This window comes from Saccostrea echinata, unplaced genomic scaffold, assembly GCF_033153115.1.
Source record: "Saccostrea echinata isolate AGI-Se365-2 ecotype Australia unplaced genomic scaffold, CSIRO_AGI_Sech_v1 ptg000054l, whole genome shotgun sequence".
NCBI classification, from domain to species: domain Eukaryota; kingdom Metazoa; phylum Mollusca; class Bivalvia; order Ostreida; family Ostreidae; genus Saccostrea; species Saccostrea echinata.
The window spans coordinates 9,950,376-9,977,046 of record NW_026889803.1 but is presented as its reverse complement, the minus strand read 5'-3'; the positions used below and the strand labels follow the sequence as shown (position 1 = coordinate 9,977,046).

At 33.2% G+C, this 26,671-nt stretch overlaps 2 protein-coding genes and 1 long non-coding RNA gene across 3 annotated transcripts; 1 reads left to right on the top strand and 2 right to left on the bottom strand.

The window, feature by feature from the left end:
- The first annotated feature begins 1,740 nt into the window (after positions 1 to 1,740).
- On the top strand, positions 1,741 to 25,307 carry LOC133204598 (uncharacterized). The gene is made up of 2 exons (XM_061340350.1): positions 1,741 to 1,884; positions 24,188 to 25,307. The coding sequence occupies exon 2, from the start codon at positions 24,192 to 24,194 to the stop codon at positions 25,305 to 25,307; it is 1,116 nt and encodes a 371-aa protein (XP_061196334.1). The 5' UTR covers positions 1,741 to 1,884; positions 24,188 to 24,191.
- On the bottom strand, positions 7,724 to 8,740 carry LOC133204599 (uncharacterized). Its single transcript, XM_061340351.1, has one exon. The coding sequence runs from the start codon at positions 8,738 to 8,740 to the stop codon at positions 7,724 to 7,726; it is 1,017 nt and encodes a 338-aa protein (XP_061196335.1).
- LOC133171710 (uncharacterized) lies at positions 10,459 to 15,130 on the bottom strand. The gene is made up of 3 exons (XR_009718852.1): positions 15,049 to 15,130; positions 11,615 to 11,690; positions 10,459 to 11,337 (listed from the first exon to the last, which is right to left on the bottom strand). It is a non-coding gene; the product is annotated as an uncharacterized LOC133171710 (long non-coding RNA).
- Positions 25,308 to 26,671: the final 1,364 nt, after the last annotated feature.

Below are 26,671 nucleotides of genomic sequence, written 5' to 3'. Positions count from 1 at the left end.
GTACTAGTAAATGGATTGGAAAAATGTTCGTGTAATTTTCTCAGTAAGGACCGTGATATGTAATGAAATGTAGAGTGTGTACTATTCTATATTCTATTCATTAAACAAATATTGCTATATCTGAGATGGACAGATAAATAAGTGCACTCAGCTGCCAGCTGGTAGACCAGCAAATGGTGCATGAAATCAAAATGGATAACCTGTAAAACAAATCATATTCCTCCCGATAACGACAAACATTCCAAGAAAATGAATTTTTTAACTCGAGAGAATGAATTACAATCCGAGATAACGAATTGTGTAATCTGAGGGAACGAATTGATAATCTGAGAGAACGAATAATTAAACCGTGGGAACGAATTGTTTAAACCGAGAGAACGAATTACAATCCGAGATAACGGATTGAGTAATTTGAGGGAACGAATTGATAATCTGAGAGAACGAACAATTAAACCGTGGGAACGAATTGTTTAAACCGAGAGAACGAATTACAATCCGAGAGAACGGATTGTGTAATTTGAGGGAACTAATTGATAATCTGTGAGAACGAATTAGTAATTCGTTATCACAGATTGTCAATCCGAGAGAACGGATTATATAAATCGAGATCTCGGTTTACTTTTACACTTTTTTGAAAATCCTCATGTCCCTTCATGGCTTTCGTAGGAGAGCTGCCTATGGGGGAAATCCTGCTCTACAACACCGGTAATGAAAAACATCACAAAGATCAGAGAGAGAGAGAGAGAGAGAGAGAGAGAGAAAATGAGAATTATATTTTACCAAAATACATGTATTATATACATGTAGTGTGAACGACATAATTCGTGCGAACTAAACAACGAGATATATCGTGCGAACGACAAGATAAGTCGTGTGAACGTGATCTCGTGTCATGTGAGTGACATATTTTCAACGTAAGAGGAAACAAAAATATATACTTGTATGTCTTAAATACTACTATACCATTGTAGGGTGCCGCTGAAGTGTAAAATAAAACCTAAATGCTGTTAAACATTATAACTTCAATTTTTTTATGGATACTCACTGGGTTATTAGTTTTAATAAATTAGTAAGCCTCTTGGCTGTATTCTTAATTTTTATAAATTGTTTAAATGGACTTTTGAGAATATGATCACTGTTCGTTTTCACATTTCAATTTTAGACTTTGTTAATAATGGTAGACTTGTATCATTTTAACTGTCTGACCAAGCTTCTGTGTACCATTATCTATAACTGTTACACTGAACATGTAAAGTATATTTAAAAGATGGTTAATAATAATAATAATAATAATAATAATAATATATATATATATATATATATATATATATATATATATATATATATATATATATATATATATATATATATATATATATATATATATATATATATGTCAATTTTAAAAATTTAAAGACATGTATATTGAAAAGATATCAATAATGGAAAGAAATAGTCAATTTAAAAATTAAAAGACAATCTAATTAGAACTGTTTGGTTTTTATCGCAATTTCTCTTTTGTCAGTCAATTTATAAAAATTAAAAGACAATATAAATGGAAGTGTTAGGTTTTTCTGGTAGTTTCAGTTTTACTTAAAACAGGTCTGCGCATGCCTCTGGGATGAACTCGTAACCCCCACGGCTGGATTTCAGAGCTACTATAACTATTTGCCATATGCAAAATAATATAAATGTGTAAAGGTTCCCATTAGAGGACAACTATAAAAATATTTCATTTAACGATGATAAATATCATTTTGCCCTTTGCTGAATGAATGTTCCATTGAGTATCTGGGTTCAGTGACAAAAAATAATCATGGTTATTTTTACCGGCTACCCTGTATTGACGACATTGTGATTCACACGCAAACTACGTGCAGCAAGGTAGGTGGAAGATTTATTGTTGAAGTTTTGTTTGTATTATTTCCTATACTAGTATTCATTCTTAATTAAGACATAAATTGTAAATTAATTTTCTTAAAAGATAAGCCCTAAACGCATTTGGAAACTGAAATTGACCTCTGCATGGGATTGTGTCTGTGTGTTTCATGTATTTATAGCACTTGAAGTCGGAGGAGATCCATGGGGATATTGTTCAACTTTCTCTTCCAATATTGTTTTAAAGTACTCATCATGCAAATTATAATGAAATTCAGATGAATTCATCATTTTTATTGCAAAACGATCGATAGTACACAAAAATATGATAAAGATATTCGGTTGTAAAAAGAGAAAGAGTAAAGTATCAATGCATTGACATTTTGACCATTAATTGTATAAACTGAAAAAAAATTTATTAGGTAACGTCCTTACTGAAAATAGTGAATTAACCAAATTGAGTTTTATGCCCTTAATTTTGTCTTTAAATCTACAGAAGTGTAGAATCAAATAATGCACACAGCCTTATGTTAAGCAAACGTTAGGCGGCGTGGTTTAAATCTCTTTGTGAGGTTCCAACAATCAAAGTTCCGTGTGCAGAGATTCAATTACTTCGACATTCCACAACCAACGAATACAGTATTGCTTTGAAGTGTCCACTTCTCTAAAGAGAATAAGTATATTGCTTCACTTGGAAAGTTTATCCATATGTCTCAGTAACTGTATATATATATATTTATTATATGATTGAATAATTCCCATCTCTCTGATTGGCTGATATCCAACAATGTTAGAAAAATACTACGTTATATTGACCTGCACGTGACCTTCCGGGTCAATATAAGGAATTATTTATTCTACATTGGACCAAAAATAGATAGAGAAATTCAAAATTGATGCAAATAGTTTTGAAAAGTTATTTCACTTGCACCTGACTTCCACTCATATGAACATAACATTAAGGCACATAGATTCTTGGGTGAGGGGTGGGGGGTATCAGGAGGCCTGCCCCTCTCCCTAATTTTTGAGAATGTAAAGTTTTAATTTAAATTTTAAGGATAAAAAATTTCAATAAAAGCCCCCCTCCCCTCGTTTATGGACCTTTACATCCCACCAAATAAAATTTTGAGTTTGGAGAATTCTTTTCCTTTGGGGGGGGGGGGGGGGGCTAGCCAAAGATTTGTTTTCATGTAAGTTGTCATTTTTCCTTTTAATTTATGTCCCCTTTTTCAAAATCAATCCTATATATGTGCCTGACATTTATTTTTTCTACATTGCACCTAAACTAGAATTAAAAATTCCAAAATAATACAACTGGGTTTTTTTTAACCTCGTTTCTCTCATTAGTTCGGCTAGTACTTCAGTAGATGTGAACAAGTAAGGTGGCATGTGTTGCTTAATGAGTGTGTGTCATTTAATCATTGAATCATATAATAAAACAATTATTGCTGTTTTTTCGGTCAATACGATGATTTATTCACCTTCGAAGTACAATATTCACCTCGCCCTTCGGGCTCGGTGAATATTGTACTCCTCAGGTGTCTAAATTATCGTATTGACCTAAAAAACCAGCAATAGTTGTATAATAGAGAGAGAGAGAGAGAGAGAGAGAGAGAGATTGACTTTTTAAAATTGAATTCAATAAAATATAATACCTATAATAAATCCAGGAAAAGTGATATCGATACAGTCTGAGCTATTTTTAATTAAAACCACCTTAAGAGAAACGGATTCCCTGTTTGATTTGATTCTTTTAATAACGAAAAATGGGAATGAGACAAAACAAGGCGTTTTATTTTAAAAAGTTTGTTGTTTTACACAGAATCTTCAAAATGTAATTAGACTTCTAAAAGAAACATTTCTGTGTTACGCCAATTCCCCTTTTAGTCAAAAGAAATATCTAATATACCATCCATTTAACAGAAGAGCGAGAATAAAACAGTTCTTTTTAAAGATGACAAACCATTGACAATGTTCAATTTTGACAAGATGACAAGCCTTTGGCAATACATATACTCAATTTTTACTTTTATGGGCTTCAATAAACTCTATTAAAAATATAGAGGGCAGGTCCAGGTGAGATTAGGTTTTATTTCGGTTAGAACGTACGAAGAAGGACAACTCTACTAATTGGAAAGATTTATTTTCTTCATTGCAAAAAATTTAAAATTTAATTTAAAAAATATTGATTTTAGTGGCCATTGAGACCACAAAACAATCTGCTTCAGCCAGTGGAAGGCAGACTGAAAAAAAAAACTGAAAATAATCCAGGTGTAAAATTGATTAATCTCTATAGCATTTCAGTTCTTTATTCCTGAGAACAAACATCTCGTGGGCATTCAAAATATTGGTACATAAACCAAAGGACAACATACAACATAACATATATACAATATTGTAGAAACTAGTCAGAGATAAGATGTAAATAAAAGAAACAGAAGAAAAAGTGAATAAATAGCAATGAAGAAAACAAGGAGGACAGGCAACTTTATAATTTTTCAGAATAAACACTGAGTTTTTTCCAACATTTTGTCTTTATGGGTTGACAATAGTTCTATAAAGAATGAATCTTTTAAACGTCCCAAAGCGGTCCCCGATAATTTGTGTAAAAATCAAATTAGTCTAAAGGTTAACTTCATATTTTTTTGGCCAATTCTTTCCTTCAAAATTGTAGTTTCTTAATTATTTTTTTTTTTACTTCCATGTACCATGATTTAACATTCTTTGTGCCGCGGGCCTATTTTGGGCCTATTTTCAAAAACTTCGTTTAGTGCCATGGGCCTATTTTGGGCCTACTGTTAACTCATTACGTCACAAGTAAAACTGATTATGACGTTCCGTCATCGTTCTGAGTTTCGCGCCATTTTAGCCTCTCGTTAAAAAAAAAACAATCATTTTACCATTCTATTACTGAAAAATTATCTGAAAGAAAAGGAATTTTAAACGGGTATTTCATTTGTCTTGATCTTTAGAAAATGTAAACAATGCATTCTGATTTGAAATTAAGCAATTTTATCAATATTTTCAACCCTTGTCTGAACGATACAAGTAAACAAAGTTCCATTGGTAGAAAAAAATATTTATCTTAAACACGAGAATAATTTACCATCACCTACAAGAACTTAGTGTTTTGATCGTGGAAATACTAGTAATGCAATATCATATTGTAATTTTTGTAAATATTTTTTTTTTTATCTTAAATCGGCATTATATAGTATACAGTTTAACAATGTAACATTTAAGCCTTGGAAAGCCTTTTGACCTACTTTAAAAAGTTTTAACATCAGGAGCATAACAAAGAGTTTATTTTATACAGATAAATGCATTTTACAACAGATTACATGTCACATAATCAAAGAAATTCGGCAAAGATACAAGACACTTTACAGATAAACCTTCTATTCTGGAATACATGTAGTCAGTGCATGACATCGCCAATTGCCGGAGAAGACTGCTTACGTCTACTGAGCAATTACGGCTCTTATTTCTGCAAGAAAAGACTGTGACATAGAACCTCTGCATGTTTATATGTTCCCATCCAATTAATTCCATCCATTCTGATTGTTCAATGACCAATACAGGTTTCTTTTAGGCACAAATTATTGATTTTAACTGCCGGGGGGGGGGGGGGGGAGTATTAGCTGGGTCATACTTTTTTGGCATGCTTCTCATGTCAGATTATTTTTCACTATTAAATTAATGCAAGAATTGTGGTAGGTGTTTACAATCAGAGGGTAGGCAAAATATCTTGTCGGTCGAAATTGGGGCAAGTACCCCCCCCCCCCGGGAAAATACCCCTAATATCTTGATTTCCTCTCAACGTAACTTAAACTAGTAGTAATATATTACTTTATTTTCTAATAGCTATGCGTGGCATTTCTAATGAATTAGATATGTCAATAAACGTTTCCCTTTGCTCAAAAGTTCATCACCTCTCCGTTGTAATTTTGAAAAATCATAATATACTTATATACAGTAGTTATCTACCATGTTATTTCAGTTGTAGGATCGCACATTAAGTGATGCCGATCGGCAAAATGTTTGGCATGATCGTGTACTCTGTTTGAAAAACATATGAAAACTTTTATACATTTTAAGGTCATGCAATTACTACTTACATGTACATGTTGATGCACATTGTAAGTTACATGTTGACGGAATATTTAATTTTAACAAATGAAATGCTTCTTAGTTTTTTTAAGGACCTTGAAGTTGTTTATATATCTAGCACCAAATTCAAAGCACAGGCACTTGTTTCTATGATATTTTTTTTAACCCATAGCATAAAAAAAACATTATTACACTATGGGTCAAAAAATTATTACAGAAACAAATGCCTGTGATTCAAGTCATAAACACTGTAGAAAAATGTTGTAATAAAATCACAATAAAGGACGAAATAAGTTTTGATAAATCAAAGTCTTTTCATTTGATTGACTCAAACAATCCACGGATTGCATCCGAGTTGCCGTTCAAGGGTGGTAAAGACGAAGAAAACTTACTATTGGAAGTAACGTACGTCTTAGTCAGTGTATTCCAGGTTATTATTTATAACACGATTACAAAATGTGACAGGAAAAGATCAACATATAAACGTTTGAACAAATATAAAATAATAATAAATTAAAACAATACAAGTGGTTCAGGGAAAGGTGTGAGTGTGCACAGGCCCGTATAACGCGCGGGCGGGGTGGGGTGGGGGGTGCGACCCCCACTTTTTTCTGAGTAAAATTTTTAATATTTAATCTTTATTTGATGCTGCCCCCACTTACTTATTTTGCTGTAAGGCCAAGCACTGGCGAGTTCAATGTTTTTTTTTTTAATGTGCACCAAAAAAAGTAAGAAACCCCCACCCCACCCCCACACACATACAAAATAGGATTTTTGCGTTCGGAACAATGTTTTCTGGGGGCCTTGTCAGATTGTTTGTGAAGATCCCCCCCCCCCCGACTTTTAAAACTATTGCTACGGGCCTGGTGCATGTGACAATATGTAAGGTCTACGTTCAAAAATATGTATAAGGTGTACGAACCGAAATTAACCTTTTTCAAGTCCGGTAGAATCTCCATGTTTAAGAACACTTTCACTGGTAGGTGTAGATCCCTTAAACTTATAAGTAGCTATGAATCATTGTGTTTCAATTACACTGCATATTTTTAACTTTACTCGTGTTGCGATCATTATATTATGCAGTATATACTTGATCCACGGGTACTTTACGTTACACATTGTTCTTATTTAAAAAATATAACCCCCTACCTAATCTACAAAAAAATATTATTTGAGCATAAACTTTGTGTGTTCTGTAAGTGTATTTTTTTTTCGGAGAGGCATGTCGTTGTAGAATTTGTTCTTTTATAATGTCTCTATGTGAACGATTTTTTGCAGAGGCGAAAAACCATTTATACCTAAGTTACCTACATTGTTTGTGACGTCACAGTTACGTTACATCATAGATTCAACGTAATAGAAATCTGTCACGGCACTGTACGTAATTTGAACTGGAAACATGTACGGCAGCGAAGCGGTTTATAAAGAAGCGTAAACTGTTCCAACCCAGGTTATACCAGTATAACTTGGGTTGCTATTTAATTCATTCCTTATTATAGTCTGTCCCACGGTACCAAGGACCTCACTTTTCGCCTCATATCTCAAAATGTGGGAAGTTTCTAGTATGCCGGTCCCCAGAATCACGCGACTGCGCATGAGCGGTTATTTCCCTTGCCGTTGCTATGCACAATGTAAACAAACCGCCATTTTCTCCTCGCTTCAACAAAACGCATTCGATCGAGTGATTAGGTAATAATGAAATGCCGGTATCAAAAAAATAAAAACACTACTTACCTTAAATATCAAAATCATCCATGCTGTCATTAATATTTGGAGACAAAATAGGCAGTAGCACATGTCGTTGTTTCTTAGGCGATGTAGGTTTGTCGGAAGTAAGTTGAGGGATGAGAATTTGGGGGTTGTACACGGACTTTATAAGTTCTAGAAATTTTAGGAAAGGATCTGAGGAATCTTTTAAGTATTTTTTACGTATACAGTACTGGCTAAAATAAGTGTCATAGAGAGATTTAACAGTCCCGCTCACTGGCAGTGATTTTTTCAATGCTCTCCAAGTTGACTCGATCGTGTTTGTGTGTGCACCAGTGGTAGGGTCAACAAAATGCAGAGAATGGTTAACCTTTAAGTGATCGAATCCCTCCTGGTCGAGAATGTCATATGCTTTCCAGCAGTCAGATATAATAGTAGTTCCCGGTAAAATATTTTGTTTTATGATGCCGAGTAATGTTTCTCTCGAGCGATCTGTCACTGTCGTGAAAAAACACTTCTTTGATCCTCTCTCTATCCCTCCAAACACCCACACACCTTCAACTTTTCGTCCTTTATGAAATTTTCTCTTTCCAAATTTGCTCTCTTCTATCTCGACAACTTTCCCCTCTCCTCCTATTTTCTCAGATTCCTTTTCTAATACGCAGGTGCAAACCTCCCGTGCGAAATTGTACCAGTCTACGATGGTTTGACATGCAATTTCAAGTTCGTGTCTGACAAATAATTCACTTACTTGGTACACCCAAAAATAAGTAATTAAAAGAATTTTTTCCAGAGTTAATTTATGATTCTCGAACCAGCTCCCAACTCTCACGGACACTTTCTTGTGACATTTTTTGTTGGAGCATCTCCAAACATGTTCGTCTCTGGAATAACTAGAATCCTTCCTTAATCCAAATTTTCCCGTCTCACAACTTTTACATGTTTCCCCATTTAAATCAATCAGAACATTCAATCCAATTAACCACTGAATTAAACAAGTTAAATCGGCGCTTTTCTGGTAAATATCCTTTAATTTCACCGGCATTTCATACAATCAGCTGTTTCTGTTTACAAATTACGTCACATGCTAGTATGTATCAGTGACGAAAATCTCATGAATATTCATTTATTTCTACAGAACGCGCTCGAGACAACCTTCGAAGTTGACAACATTAAAAGTCGATTTTACAAGAAGCGTGTAGTTTTATTTCTGGATTATGTTTTACTTCGAATTTAAAAAACTGTGTTTAAAAACCAGTTTTTTAAACCTTATTTTTTACAAGGAATTCATTTCTGGGCTTATTTTGACGTTTTTTGGCCTTTTTATTGATTTTTTTCGATCGCTCACGCGATCGCTTTATTATAATACACCGCCTTCGGCGGCACATATTTTAGCGCCATATTTATGGGGACCGGCATACTAGAAGTGTTCCCAAAATGTATAAATACCTTGGCCTTCAAACTAGGTTCGATCGATAGATCATTTTTTTCCCAAACTTCCTGCACTTATCCGAACCCTCGAGTTCAACCGGTGTATTGACACGACGGCAAATTCAAAGTCTACGGGGATTTAACATTGCCAAAATGGCCGCAACTTCGGAAGGGGATCCATCATTATTCGTGATTTTCCGTACATCGCCGTCAGTGACGTAATGACGTATCACACGTTCGGGAATTCTCTGTGCTTACCGATGTACGGAACGCAATACAGCCCGAGACTTTCCAAGTGCCCAATACACACAGATTTATCAGCGAAGAAATAGCAAAACAGCGTCTTCGACGTACCCGGGAACAAGTGCTTAACATACTAAGAAAAGAGGTAAGATTTAACTCATATCTACTTCAGAAGTCATAACTGCACTGACAATGTAATGGAAAGAACGATCGAGGCTATAGTACAACAAAATTCTGCCAAGTGACATCATTGCTTTACCAAAACATAGCATGATAGATCTATCTGTAAGCGAGTATTAGTATGTTCTAATAATTTAGATTTGTAATTAATTACAACTTTACCTTTGCCTCGCAAATAAATCCAACACACTAGGCAGTATACTATAGTTTGTTGTAAACACGGTTAAACAGTTTGTGAAACATCACTTCTATCATGAATTCACAACGCTTCCTGGCTTTGTTACATTTATAACTCTTAAGCACATACAAATCCACGTTTAGACATTTTGAATCACTGTGCAAAACATGAAAACAAGATATACATGTTGTCTACATCAAACTACGTCATCAATGGATTTTGACCTTGCCCTTTGAAAACTTCCTGTATCGGCATTAGGTAAATGCAGGCCCTGGGATTTCAAACAATATTATGTATTTTTAATAGTTTTACCATATGTGTAGCAGTTCTGATGCCAAAAATAAAATACAGAGGTACATGTAGTAATCACACAAACCCCTAAACATGAATGGAATACATTTTTTTTTTTTTAAATTATTATGTTTATTTGTATACTTTATTTTCCTTTTAATATAAAAACTTTTGTGACAGAAATTTCAATGATTTACAAATTAATAAAACTTTTGAGACCAGGAGTTGCATTTTAAATTTCAATGTGAAAAAATTCTACATTTGCAAGAAATGCAAGTCAAAGCCCTTTCATTATTTCTTTTTTTTAAATTATAATAGCAATGAAAAGTAAAATAAAAACAATAGATAAAACTTAACTAGATAAAACTAAATTAAGCATTTTTATTTTGAAACAAGAATTTGATTATTAGGAAAGAGAACATGAAGATATATCATACAGACAAGAGCAAGCAAACATGCACATTAATTAAATTAATTCAACCTTAAGTAGGTGCAGAAACGTGCATGTAGTTTTCATTTTCTTTCTTTCTTTTTTTTTTTAATTTGTCTACAGTCATCTGTGAAATCATTTTTAATTCATGGGGTCAGGCCCATGGGAAGCAATTTAAGTGTGTGTGCGGTGGGAACCAAACATTTTCAATTCAAACTATGTTGTCAAACCTCGTTATCCTACAATGGGACAATGGGACTGATAAAAACTTCTGAGATATCTGAGTATTCAAGATATCAAGGGTAAAATACTTCAAGAATTTTAAAATGGTTGGGACTTCCAAATCACTTTGACATATCAATGGATATCAAAATTTACAACTTCTGCTTTGCAAATTAAATTCATACTGTAAAAATTGTTATAAAACTTGAATTACAAGTTGTAAAAATATCAAATCTCAAATTACTTAAATCTTAAATTAGTGAAATTACAGGGTAAAACCACTCAACATACTATGTTATTTGTAATTTTGTTTGAACTGTTTTCAGCATTTGAAGTAAAATTGAAAAATATTCCAAGAGGTAAATGAATTGTCTACCCTATATTTATTCAGATTATCTTTTAGATATTCAGACTGAAGAAGAAATGAAAGTAAAATGCTCAGTGCTGCTGGTGTCCATGGTTTGAATGTCAATTGGTACAAAAGAAAAGTCATGACTCATATTGGACATAATAAACATGAAGCTGAGGAGAGAAACATCTATGAATGGATTAGAAAGTGAGTATTTTTCTCTCCATTATATCACTAACACTTCAATTTGTGTCTAGCTCATCAAGTGATCACTGGGCAAACTCCCTGGTAATCTTTGGTTTAGACTATTCTTTGGACCTGAAAAAGATATACAATAATACACATATTAACTGGTGCATGAAAAAAAGAAAAGAAAAAAAAAACTAAACTTTTAAGTCTCTGTAAAGTGAAATTAAGGAATAATGAAAATTCAAATTAATGATTTCATTTGTACATGTATCATGAATGCTTTCTGTACATATGAAAAATACATGATGATTTTTTTAATTTCAGATACCAGGCCAAGTATACACTTCAGAAAGAAAAAAGACATTTTTTTAAATATTCATATAAATGTTTAAATGTATATACTTACTGCCCAGACCATCCAGAAGAATGTCCTGAAACTTGTTCGATTATGTTTCATCTAGATGAACTCCAAACACTTTATTCTAAAAAATTTGAGTGGATTGTCCATTACATGCATGTGTGCCTTCAATTCTTGATGTCTGCTCATCATAACAATGAATTCCAATAAATTAATACCTTCAAATTATTTTTTTTTTGTAATTAATAAAAACATAAAAAGGTAAATGCTGCTTCTTTATTACAATGCTTTAATCAATAATTAGTCCTTCAAATGCAGGTGTTGAATAACATGAATAAACTGAAAAAGGGACATGAACCAGATCAGTGATGTGCCCATTTACAATTTAAATGATCTCTGCTTTTTGACCTTTATTATGTTAGTGTTTTGACCTTGACCTTTTTAGCTCACCTGAGCCAAAGGCTCAAGTGAGCTTTTCTGATTGAAACTTGTCCGTTGTCTGTCGTTGTAGTCATTGTCATCGTAAACTTTTCACATTTTCATCTTCTTCTCAAGAACCACTGGGCCAATTTCAACCAAACTTGCCACAAAGTATCCTTGGGTAAAGGGAATTCAAGTTTGTTCAAATGAAGGGCCACGCCTTCTTCCAAGGGGAGATAATTATGAATTCATTAAAAATTAATGGCATAATTTAAAAATCTTCTTCTCAAAAACCACTGTGCTTGAAAATATGAAACTTATATGGAAGCATCCTCCGGTAGTGACCCCCGGGGGTAGGGTGGGGCCACAATGGGGGATCAAAGTTTTACATAGGAATACATAGGAAAAATCTTTAAAAATCTTCTTCTCAAGAACAGCTAAGCCATGATTGGTCATATTTATATGGAAGCATCCTCAGGTAGTGTAGATTCAAGTTTGTTCAAATCATGACCCCCAGGGGTCGGGTGGAGCACAATGGGTGATCAAAGTTTTACATAGGAATATACAGGGAACATCTTTAAAAATCTTCTTCTCAAGAACAGCAAAGCCATGATTAGTCATATTTAAATGGAAGCATCATCAGGTAATGTAGATTCAAATTTGTACAAATCATGATCCCCCCCCCCCCCAAACCAGTTTTATATTTAAACTTTTCAAGACTGAACTGATTTCTGCTTTTTCCTAGCCAGAGTGCTCAGGTGAGCGATGTGGCCCCTGGGCCTCTTGTATTTATTGTGCTAAAATACTGTTCATAGTTACTTACATGAGGCCAACTTTAAAATAATGTTTGCTTGCCCTCTCCCAACTCAGGTTGAGAAAATTGAGTCGGTAGGTAGGTGAGAAATTTTTTTTCAAAGAAAATTTCAAAATCAATGCTGAATTTTCAAAATCTATTTTCCGGAATTCATAAAAAAAATAATTGCTTCCTGGAGGTTAAAAAAAAGTTTTGAGTCGGGCCATTTTTAGCCAGTCGGTTGGGAGAGGGTAACCAAACAATTTGTTAAAGATGGCCTGATGTATTAATTTTGCACTTGTATGAATTTTTGCTTTATTTTCTTTTTGCACATAAATTTAGGAGTTTGAACAAAATGGGTCTCCTATGAGGGATGTACATGTAAATAATAAAACTAATAACTTTAAAGAAACATCTACATGTAAAAGAAATTATGAGAGATGATTTTTTTCTTGTTTAAGTAAACAGAAGTCTCAAGGGTTGTATGTCGGGTAAACTTACAGCATATTTTGACAATAAAAAGATGCTTGAAATAAAAAAAGTCATTTTTTGAAAAGTTTTAAAAAAGTTCTAGAAAAATTATTATACAGTAAATTGAATATAAACACAGAATTGAAAGTGAATTATATATAAAATTGTAAACACAGAAAGACAACAACAAAAATCACACATGAGAGAATTTGTATAATGTGAAACATGAATTGTGTTAAAGATTCATTCACTGATTGATTTTCCTTTATTTAAAAGTTACAGGATATTTTGAGGATATTGGACATAAGGCCAAACAAAAAAATATGTGTGGTTCCGGTTACACCTCCCAAAAAATTAGGGTAGGTAGGTAGGGATTTTTTTTTTTTTTTTTTTTTTTTTTTTTTTTTTTTTTTAACAAAATGATTTTCTTAATTTTTCTAAATAATACCTATCACTGCTTTGCAAATGACATTTAGATGTGATGTGATAATATACTAGTCAATATTGGTAGGGGGACAACTACATGCTAGCTTTCTTTGGATTTAACACTATTAAACACTTGCACTATGTTGTGCAAGGAGGCCAGCATTGCTGAAACTAAAACTTAAACAGGAGCCATTGATGGAAATTGGGGAAATTCCGGGAAAAAAATATGAAAATTGCCAAAAAAAGTTTAGGGTCGGGGGTATAAAATAGGGAAGGTCGGGTAACCGGAACCACACATATTTTTTTATTTGGCCTAAATGATAATAACAAAGTTTATCAAATAGTTTATCAAAAGTTTATCAAATAGTGGGAAAAAAATCTGTGGATTATGCCAAGAAAAGATAAATAAATGCATTGTTCATTTACTTTTACTCAACATTTTTAAAATGAGAAATATGGCCTACTGCATTCAGTTCATTTAATGTAAAACCTTAAGCACCCCCCCCCCCCCCAAAAAAAAAATAAAAAATGTAGAACAGTAGGTGTAAAACATATAATGTGAATCTCCGATATATGTAATTAATGTTTCAAATTTATATTTTAGCATGTCTTAAATGCAATATAATACAAATAATCTATATAATAAATTATATGGTATTTACCATATGCACTTGTGCTGGGTGAAATATTACATCTTTTAATTTTCATGCAGTTTTATCAGTGCAAGTATTTTAGTGGATAATTATGTTGATTTTCTTCCATTATATTTTCTTGGGCAATATTTATACACCTAGCAATATCTGATAGCTCTGTATGTTAAAAAACAGAAGACCCTTAGAACTCAGTCCTGTAAAATGAACTATGAAGATAACAAACAGTATTAAATAGTATTATTCAGTAGAACTAAATAGTTCAGAAAAAATCTGGAGTGTCCAAAATATTTGTTATATATAGTCAAAGTGCTGACACTTCACATAAATGTAAAATTTTGCTTTTTATAGATCATGTAGGTAGTGACTGCCAAATGCATGAAGTGAAAGTAGATCGACCTACATCATATACATGTATGTACATAATCATGCAATAAAATGAATAAATAAAGATCTACCAGCTTTTAATAAAAAAGAGAGTCATTGTTATAATAATTAAAAGGTGTATTTGTATGCTTTCTTTTTTTCCTAATAGTTTTATTAAATAAGTTGATAAAATGTCAGTTTTCGGTTTTTTTTCTCTCTCTCTCTATCTCTCTTTCTCAGACATGTAACATATTATGGGGCACTTGTGCGTACATTTTGACTTATTCTTAGCATTTGAAACAGTTCTTTCTTAGGTGTATGTATGGTATAAAATAAAGAAAAGGACAACAACTTACCATCTTACTACATTTTCAACAAATGAAGCTGTAAATAACACATTCTTGCACCATGTCAACATCCGTTTCTAGAGGAAATGCGTGACCTCAATATCCACAACTTGTACTGCATTGAATTCGGATTATTTTCTCTCATTTTATGAGAAAACTCGTCAAAATATATTTGAATGCAAAACAATACTTATATTATTTACCAAATCACATTGAATTACTTTCGTTGAATTTTCAGGATTTTTTGTAATTTTAATTTGGAAAGAACGACTACTCCCTCGATAAACTGGTTTCCTGCCCCGTGATCTTGACGCTAATGGACGAGTTTACCATGTTAAATCCCCGTAGACTTTGAATTTGCCGCCGTGTCAATACACCGGTTGAACTCGAGGGTTCGGATAAATGCAGGAAGTTTGGGAAAAAAATGATCTATCGATCGAACCTAGTTTGAAGGCCAAGGTATTTATACATTTTGAGATATGAGGCGAAAAGTGAGGTCCTTGGTATCGTGGGACAGACTATAACTAATTTTCAATCATTAAGTATAGAAAACAAGACAATTTCTCCCTCAAAAATGCGTATAAATTGTTCATATTTTAAATGTAACGTCGAGCGGTTTGATACGTTTTGACGTAAGTCATTGTGACGTAGGCAACCCAGGTTACACAATATAAATTAATTTTTTATCCAATCAAATGACGCGTTACAACCAAATTTAAATTATTTTAGGAATGACTCTAATTCGTGGCCAAATTATTCGAGTATAACCTGGTTTGGGTCAGTTTACGCTTTATAATCCGCGAAGCGGATTATAAAACAGCGTAAACTGACCCAAACCAGGTTATACTCGAATAATTTGGCCAAGAATTAGAGTCATTCCTTATAATTTAATTCTAAAATCATTAAACAACTGTGGGTGTAAAATTTCGTTGCTTTTTATTAGTTCAAATTTGCCGCTCAATAATACAACCCTAGTAACGGAAGTGATGGGAAGCAAGGGGAGGTAAAAACTGATACATAGTCCTAGCAGCCATGTTTTTGTTTACATGTGGTAAGATCCGAGTTACTGTTTGAAGCTAAAGGTACATTTATTAAATCTGGAATTTTCCATGAATCCCGAGGACTGGAAATGAGAAGATTGCATGGATACAGACGATTCAGCTGGTTGTCAGGGGTGTGTGTCCCCATACCAAACCAGGTTATACAGAAATAATTTAATTTTGTTTGTATTCAAGCCTCTGATTGGTTAATATCCAAAAAGGAACACAAATTATTTCTGTATAACCTGGTTTGGTATGGGGACACACCCCCCTGACAACCAGCTGAAACATCTGTATCCATACAATCCTCTCATTTCCAGTCCTCGGGATTCATGGAAAATTCCATATTTAATAAATGTACCTTTAACTTCAAACAATAATTCGATCTTACCACATGTAAATAAACAACAAGGCTGCTAGGCCTGTGTATCAGTTTTTACCTCCCCTCGCTTCCCATCACTTCCGTTACTATGGTTGTATTATTGAGCGGCAAATTTGAACTAATAAAAAGCAAAGAAATTTTACACCCATAGTTATTTAATGATTTTGAAATTAAATTATAAGGAATGACTCTAATTCTTGGCCAAATTATTCGAGTATAACCTGGTTTGGGTCAGTTTACGCTGTTTTATAATCCGTTTATAATCCGCTTCGCGGATTATAAAGCGTAAACTGACCCAAACCAGGTTATACTCGAATAATTTGGCCACGAATTAGAGTCATTCCTAAAATAATTTGTGTTCCTTTTTGGATATTAACCAATCAGAGGCTAGAATACAAACAAAATTAAATTATTAGGCATTAATCGGATTAATGTATTGGGTGTAAGTTGTTTATTTCTTATGGACTTTAGCCCCCCCCCCCCTCCCCATTTTGCAAATCTATATAAACGCATTAATGTTTTATATTGTCATAAATACGGTCGCTGAAAACGGTTATATTAAATATTCATGAAAGAATTGAAATAGTCATGGGTTCATTTTTTTTATTGATATAAAAGTATAAAAATCACGGGTACATTCTTTATAGTAAACGTACCTATTTACGAATTTCAACTCGTATTTTACCTCACGAATCGGAAAAACAAAGCACTGAATGCATGACTTAATTCTATGCAAGTAATGTTGTGATAGAGGACAGTTTTTTTTGGCAATCATAATTGTTCTTCGAGGGTGAAGACATTTTAATTAAGGAAGGAGGAATGTAATAGTTTGGTTTGGGTAGCTCAGTAGTTAGAGTACTCGACTAGTGATACAGGGGTCCCGGGACCGATTCCCGGTCCAGCCATACATTTTCTCGTTCTCGTTTCAAAATGGTACTGTCAGTCACAGGTACTTGTGGACAGGAATCCCCCTCCCCCTAATTTTCAACCCCGAGGCTTGTTGGACATTTCTTCATAAAATATATTTGTTATACTTATTTATTTTGTATACCTTAGGAAAAACTAATATTTTTCACAAAAACGTAACTTCAAATCGATATTGTGTTGTGACAAAAAGTCACGTTTAAAATTAGAGGTAAAATTAGATTTAATAATTTATTTAAAATTTATAATTACTTGATATTTATGATTAGATAATTATCTTTGCAAAATATTATGAAATTAAAAAAACAAGCTGAAATATTAAAAATATTCGTCATGAAAATACCCCATTTTTCTTACTATGTACTAGGAGTCGCGCATATGACGTCACAGACCATGGCGCGCGATTCTCTCTTGAAATATGCATAATTGTGAGATTCAAATTTCGGACTTAAAAAAAACGCACTTAATTGCCACTTATGTGTTATTTTCATATTTCCCCTTATATATCATCAGAAGGAATGGATTCATGAAAAAATCTTATTTTTATACAAAAAGTCCTTTAACTTTGCTTGTCCGTCAGTAACTTTACACCAGGGCTTCATAATATCGCAAAGTATCTGACTGAAGCTCCAAACAACCATCGTATATTCCATCACAAAAATGAATCATGATTTTCTTTCACTGTACAATAACTACTTCTTCGAACCCTCTATCCAGTTTCGCTGATTTAAAGGAAGTCTTTGGTCTGTATGTGCAGAAATGTTCAAGCGTTTCAATACAGACAAACCTCGTATTTTATGATAAAATCAAGTGGCACGTCATCATAAAAAATGTCCAAATCTCAAGTAAAAAAAAATCAAAAATATCTTGCATGTGTACAGAGCGTTAGTCAATAGATAATCTAAAATAGTTCCTTGTGGCATTTGCGGTGTAAAATGTGAAGATAATGAACAGTGATCAATCTTTTGAATCCAGAAATCAAAACGAATCATAAACAGAGCAAAATCAGGGACCACTGGAAATACCAGAGGTGGATCAGGTACGTAGGAGAAGTAAGCATCCCTTGTCGACTAGTCTCAGCCGCCGTGATCCCTATGTATTGGTCAGTTAGACGGAGTACTCTGTAATCAAATTTAGTATAAAAGCAATAATCTAACAAATGGTATGAAATGTCACACAAAATCGACCCAACGATAGGTTGTATTAATTTTTAAAACAAGGTCAAAGGGTACAATCTTTTTCTTTGATACTATTTACAATTATAGTGTTCCCAGAAATTATTGAGAATTTTTTTTATAATACATTTATCTAAAATGTTGGATCAATAGCATACACTATAATTTCATGTTACTATTTCATTTAATGACAAAACCCTGAATTTTCCATAAAGATACAAGCAGTTTTCATGGATAGCCTCCCTTTTATTTAATATACCTCCTGTAATATGCTGATGTTCAGAATTACTGTCATTCAAAAAGGAAAGCATATTTAAAGCTGAAAAATGGCTCGTAAAAAGGCATACTCCGTATAATTTTTCCTATCTCCTATGTCAGCACTGGGGTGTACCATTCGTTTTCGTTACACTTGACTGCTTTCTTGTGAAGGATATCTGTGTGGAATGGACGCAATGCGTGTTCGTGTTGGTTATCTTACATTACCTAAAGTTATTTACACTTTTTTCGAAAGCATTAGCAATCGACCGGAAGTATACAAAGAAAACGGTAAGTTATTCATGAAAACTGCATATAAAATAAGAAGTAGCAAATATTGTCATTTGATGAAAAAAAAAACTGTTTTCAACCCATAAATATTTTATTTTAAAAATATTTTGAAAAAAACAACATTTCAGGCCATCATTAAAAATATCTTTGTTTCCCCTAACCCGACCCTAAAATCTCAAGTTGGGTAGGTAGGTAGGCAAATAATATTTTTTTTTGACAGCAGCTTTGAAAATATATTCTTAAAATCTAATAGAACGATATCTTTATAAATAAGTTAAGTACAAAAGAAAGTGATTTGTAAACAGCTAGAATACCATATAAATGCAGTTTAAAATCAACATTTAAGGTAAATCAATTCACAACTATTATTCAAAGAAATATCTCATACCAGAGTAAATTTGTTGAAATGGAATACATCTGTTTGAAAGATTTTCGGGTACGCAGAGACTGGACACCAGAGTATATTTTTTGTACCTACTATCAGCTTCCATTGCTTTGTTCTTTGTACTTTTTCAGGGGCTTCGAATTGTGCAGTGCTTCTAGAGCATTTCGTTTTAGAGTCTCGAAGTAAGGAGCTATTTCTAAGTTGCAGGTTCAAATCCCAATGCGGGACGTTGAGACCGGTTCTTCGAATGGCACAGTAAAAACTTGGGTCCAGTTACGCAGTAGATACTGGCACGAAAAAAAAATCCTCACTGCTCATGGCCTAAAGTGCCGCGTACACGTCTAAATTTGGAGTCCTTCACCAGGCAAATGTTTAGATAAATGTTGTTGTCCCAACAATTATCAAAGGGATTCAAATCAAAGAAACAACCAATCTTCCAGGGTCTTATTAAAGAAAAATACAGGGACGTCTCAGGAAGCTTGTATCATAATTTCAAATCTATTTGGAAAAAGCATGTTAACAATATTTAATTGAGACAAACAATATATAAAAATCAAAGTACTGTGAGTACTGATAGACGGTGGCATGAATGATTTTGTTTGATTGATTGTTTGTTTTAATTAAAACGTCCCTCTCGGGAATTTTTCACTCATAATGAGACGCCACCATTGCCATTGGTGGGCTGCAAATTTTATATCTATACTCAGCACTCAGGGCCATTGTGCAGTGAGGGATCTTTTTTTCTGGCCAGCACTTACTGCGACACGGGACCTCAGTTTAACGGTCTCATCCGAAGGAACGGTCTCCACATCCCGCAGTGGGATTCGAACCCGCGACCTAAGGATCGACTCCTTACTCCTTGACTCTAGAGCAAAGGCTCTAATTACTGGCCACTGGCATGAATGAATTAAATGAAATAAAATGATAAGAGAACTGTAAAATGATATGGAAATTATGAAAGTTTGTTGCAATGTTTCACAATACATGTATTTGATGAGTTATTTTATATTTGCGTCAGTATGATGAAGACATGTATTAATTGAAGTTGTTAAACAATTTATTGCATGAAATTTTCTACATTTATTTAGTTTTATTATGAAATAATGTTTGAAGAAAAACAATGCGCTGAGATGCAAGAAAAAAAGCTTGATCATTTCAATCTTTTTTTTTTCATTAATTAATCCTTAAAACAATTCATTTTACCTTAAATGTTAAATTAAGGGAATCAAAGGTTCTATTATATTCATGTGGTGACCGAACATGTTTATTTTAAGATAGCTTTCTATACGTGCATGTGTGGTTCCATTTAGGCGCTCTTCCAAGTTAGATGTGCGTTTTGTTTTGTTTTTTTTTTAGCAGAAATGTGTTTGAGATATTTGAGGAACAATTAATAAACCTATTGTGGGTTGCAGATATGAGCGAGTATCAGTAAATTCCGAATTCATTGTACCTTCTTCGCATACTAGTAATTTGAAAATAATCTTATCAGCATGCATTTCAGTGATATCAAGTATCAAATGAAAAAGTTAAATTTTACAACAAAAAGTGTCATGAAATCGTGGTGTTTTGAAGTTAGAAATTGTGATTTTATAATTTAAAATCTTATACTCAGTGGTTAATTATCAAATTTTGCTAATCTGGAGTAAAATTGAACTCACAATATTTTTTTTAACAAAAACTAACTTTTCTTTAAATATATGGTAAAAAGGGAAATGATGAATCACTTTTGGCGTTGTACTGTAGATTGTGCGACATAAATCATATGCTGAAAGATAATGAAATAGACTTTATCTTTGGATCCCCATTTTTGCCAGATTTCCACATGTAGGAGAATACTGACCTAAATTAAGTCAACTGAATTCGCAAGAAAATCCTAATATTTCATGTACATGCTTTTGTGTAGCTTTTTTCTTACACTTTTAAAGGGTAAATTTTATTCGAGGCACGATAGAATTTTCAAATACAAATGAAATATATGGGTAACTTTTATTCGTCAGTCTTATAACTATATATAGCTTTGATAAATTAGCATCCTTTCAGTAGTTTTTGTGTCCGAGATAATTAGGCAATGACTTTTGTTTTTAGATAGAACCGAAATTAACTCTGCAAAAATGATAACATGTCATACACAATGTCAATGTTACGAAGTTTAACCCATGATTAAAAAGCATGAAGAAAGGACATTTAAATTCTATTCATTAGGATGAAATATGCAGACTTATTTACAACTCCTATGGTCCCATATAGTAAACATTGGAATATTGATGAATTGTGTATAAGACCAAAACTCAAATTAAATAAAATGCAATGAAATTGATTGGTGTTTTCACAAGGGGGCTCCTTGTCTGCTCATGAGGGGTATCATGAGGAGGGCTTATGGGCCTAAGCATGCTCTCTACGTACCTTAATTTTAAGACAGGCTAGTAAATACAACCCAAACACTTTCAATTAGTCATTGGATATTATATTTTATAAACAAAGTGTTTCAAGAGTGCAGGATTCTAATATGCTAAAGGCATAAGGTTGATACGTTTCCTTTCTTTTAAAACACGAACTAACCCTCCGTGACCACATGTTGTAGGCACTATTTTGTTTCCAATAAACGCTTGAAAATCACAGAACAAAATCAATCGTTCTGATTAAAAAAAAACAGATTTGATAGAATTTTAATTTATAGAAGTTGATAAATATTAAAAAAAATATTTGAATAATCTTATGAAAAAAAAACTTTCCAGTCGGTGCGTTTTAATTGGGTAGGTCGCGTTAGGGGGAAACAAAGGTATTTTTTATTTTGACCTCACGAAAAAAATTCTCAATGATCTGGGAATACTATATAATTAGCCAATTTATCATACTTTTTTAAGCAAAAAGTTCATTCCTTATATATTATTTAAATCTTTTTGATTACCACATTTTACATGACATTTGAAGTAAAAATCACAATAAGTTTCCTCTATATTCTTCAATAGCTTATAATGAAAAAGGTGAAGATAACGAACATCTTCCTCGATCGGGATCGGGATCCTCCGCGTGCAAGTAAGTAGGTGCAGCAATGATTTTTCAAAAATATTGTCATATATTTAACTATTACCTATGAATCATACATGTAAAATGCAACATAATTATGTTGACATGCGACTCATTTATGTTAACATGCGATATAATTATGTATATACGCAACTTAATTATGTGGACATGCGAGTTAATAATGTTGACATGCGGCTTATTTTTGTCAACATGCGAATAGATTAACTAATTAAGTCGACTCGCAACACACTTATGTTCACATGCTACTTACGTAAACATGCGACTTATTCATGTCAACATTCAACAGATACACTGACGTGCGACTTATTTATGTCAACAGGCGAGTTAATTATGATGTCAGATGATTGGCAACTTGATTATGTCAACATGCAAGATAATGTTGATAAGTCGCATGTCAGCATAACTTTCTCGCATGTTGACAAAATTAACTCGCATGTCAACATAAATATGTTGCAACTGTTGTACATTTGTGTACTGGCGTTAATAGCAGGCCCGTAGCAACGGTTTCAAAAGAGGGGGGGGGGACTTCCCAGAAAAATCTGACAAGCAAAAAAAAGGTCATTTTCTGTCCAAATCCTGGAATTTGCCTGTGCTCGAACTTACAAGATCAAGAAAATGGGGGGGGGGGGGTAACCAGCATCGAATGGAAAATTTACTATAGCAAAATACTAAACTCAGAACAAAGTGTGGAGGGGAGAGGGCTCCCCTCGCGTTCTACGGGCCTTAATACATGTAGTTAGTAAATTTACCCACATTAAAATTTTCTAAAAAGATTGGTTAACTTGCAAATCAACATAATTATCTTGCATATAGACATACCTCGGTAATGTTGACGTAAGGAGTACTCCTCCTCAGTAGTACAGTTTTTGTTCGATTTCAGTAAGAATTGGTACACAAGTAGTCCGCTCTAAGATACATAATTCTCTTTATCGGTGTTTGATTATGACAAACGGTGTTGCCGTGGTGTATCTGTATAATTCCCCTCCTACAGTTTAAATCCGATTTCAATAAAACTTGGTACACATGTAGACTATACTGAGATAAATACAATAAAATAATTATGTTTACTGGTTTTTGATTTCCAATAGTCGATATTGCCATGTGTTAGTATAACTATAAATTTCTGTGAAATTCTTTCAGAACATGACTCTTCCCGCAGTTTTGGTCGGATTTCAGTAGACTTGGTACACAAGTAGATTATACAAAGATACATCTTTATCATAAGTACACACCATAGAGCTACAGTCTCATCAGAGACTTCTGGTTTTATATGTGAGGGATTTAATGACTGAAATATTGAGACTTGTTAGCTTAGATGGGATAAATTAACATTGTGTTATAAATGACAACTGAACTGAAGACAACAGTTCTTTAAATGAAAAAAAAAATGAAAATCAATCCTTTGATTTTATTATACTTAGACCAAAAAGCAAGGTACACATCTTTTCATGTTGTAATAAAAATTATTTTACCTTGGGTCTGGGATTCATGTTCTGAGGACATATTTCTAGTTGATTGTGTGGTTCTGTTCCGTATATATATATTATTATTTTAGAATAAATCTTTGACCATCTGTGTCCTATTGCTCTTTTATGATTGTATTTAGCTGTTTCTGGCGTTTATGTTCCTATATGATTTTTCTTTTCAGGAATATGACTCGATTTAAAAAGCCATGTATGTTAATCATGGTAGGCTTTAGCCTTGGTTGGATATTAACGTACATATTTTACAAAAACGCACTGGATATGGCGAATAATACGATTTCGAAGTTACAACTGATGCACAATACTTCCGTTTATACTACTTTCAAAAGAAATGTGCCAGCAATAAGTCATCAGCCTAAAAACCAATTGATTGTGAGTGCTGTTTCAACCACCAAACGCAGTATTGGACTATTTGGTGACAAGGAATCGGGAATAGTGTACAGTAGAAGTCAAACAAAATGGGAGGTCCAATCAAGTTTGTGTAAAAGGAACACTAGTGGTTTTTATCGAGCAACACTGCGAATCGCCCATGGCTCGACTCCAATATATATTTATGATCCAAAAATTGATAAATGGGTGAGTGGTAGTGTAGTAAAATATGGCAGCTGGGAAGGAAATCATATAAATTTAATTATAGATTTGTTAAAACGGGACCCAGAAATCCAGTTTGTAGACATTGGTGCCAATGTGGGCGTGTTCACTCTCGCGGTGGCGCTTTCCGGAAGACGTGTGATAGCGGTGGACGCACTCGACATGAACATACAGAGATTGTGTTCTTCTGTGATGGAAGGTAATTTCAGTAGTAGGGTGAAACTTGTATACAACGCCCTTTCGGATGTGCACGAAACAGTTTCACTTGGAAAAGATAAAAACAATGTTGGAGGTACATTTGTGGCAAAGAATAAAAATGCAAATAAAGTGAGAGGCAGTCAAGTAGATGGAAACTATGGTACTGTTCGGGCAATAAAATTGGATGATATTTTATCTGTGCCTCATTTTGACTTTAAAAAAGTTATAATTAAAATTGACGTTGAGGGCTATGAAAATAAAGTTTTTAAAGGAGGTGAAGTTTTTTTTGATAAAGTGGATGTACAGGCAATATTAATGGAGTGGCTTTGGCTCAAAACAGGAAGTGCTGGTGAAGAAATTATAAACTTTATGTTAAAGAAAAACATGGAACCTCACATACCTAATCAGATGCCATCACCACTTAAGATTCAAGACCGCTCGAAATGGCCCAATGATATATTATGGAGAAAAAAGACAAATAAAAAATTTCTTTAACATATCCTGCCTATTTCTATTATATTGGACACATAAGCGTTTATTTTGCTTTATTCGGAGATGATGTTGGCACTTTTAAATGAAGTTAAACTTAATATATATATTTGACCAAAACTCTAGATTTTAGGCGCAAAAAAGGCAAATTTTCAAAGGTAATTTTCTTTACTTTCTGATTATATCTTACCAAATTTTCATGGAATCTATTAATTTTGAATTCAATTTCACAATACCCTTGTAAACTATTTCAAACCGAGAACTTTGCCTTTATTTGGAAAATGGGGGTTGAAATAACGGTGAAATATTTTCGAGAATGAATCATATAACATAAAATGAAAACTAATATATTAAAAGAAAAAAAAAATATTTCTGACAATTTAATGAAAGACACATTTACCAACAAATAGGGTAAAATATTTTTAATATTTTATTTTAAAGAAAAACTTCCTAAAGGCAAAGAATGAGGGCGTACAAGGCGGGGACAATCCCCTCTCTTTGAGAATATATTTTTTTCAATTTTCAAAGTTCATTGAAATGTTATATTTTAAAAAAATTAACCCCCCCCCCCCGGCCCCTGGTGTCAGTAATCTCATCTTTAGCACATTTGTTGTTTATTTGATTAACTGATTTATTGATTGATAATTTGTTTTTTAAAGTTGACGGTGAAGCATATTTAGGTTTATTGGAGACATAAAAATGATTTTTGAATGTTCCTGATCAAGTCTCCATTCTTCTACATTAGCGTTTAAATGACAGAAAAATGAATGTTAAATCATTTTATATTTCAAGAAAAAAGAGTCTGAACCCATTCTATATGAAAAACGAACATTTATGAAAAAAAATATATGCTTCAACAAATTCGTTTATTTAGAACACACCGACACACTTCAATGAGAAGAGGTTAACGTGTTCAGTCTTACGCCTTACCTTGAGCTTTGGAGAGAGTTCAAATCACATGTGAAGCTCTTTTTTCTCCCTTTTTACATACCTTAAAAACATGATTGAAAAATTAAGTATATATCAATAAGTAATTCAACAAAATAAAGGAATTAAATTTGCAAATGATGATACTGACAACACATTTTATGAAAAATATAACTTCATTAACTTTTAGAATATAGAAATGTCTTTTCTCAGAGCGGGGGATTGTCCTCACCTTGTATGCCTCCAATCTTTGTTTTTTAAACAAACATTTTATGAGCACTTTGAGGTTTCTTGCAAACTCTTACAAATCTTAGCTAAAAGGGTTTGACCTCTCAATAATTTGGTCATATAAGTAAATACACATGTATGTATATACTTCACGTACATACTCTCCATTCAAAAATCCAAGCTGTGTATGTACTTTACGATAGAAAACGAGGGGT

What these genes read in the sequence shown, in the direction of transcription:
- LOC133204598 (XM_061340350.1), top strand. Translation starts at nt 24,192, where the DNA reads ATGACTCGATTTAAAAAGCCATGTATGTTAATCATGGTAGGCTTTAGC.
- LOC133204599 (XM_061340351.1), bottom strand. Translation starts at nt 8,740, where the DNA reads ATGCCGGTGAAATTAAAGGATATTTACCAGAAAAGCGCCGATTTAACT.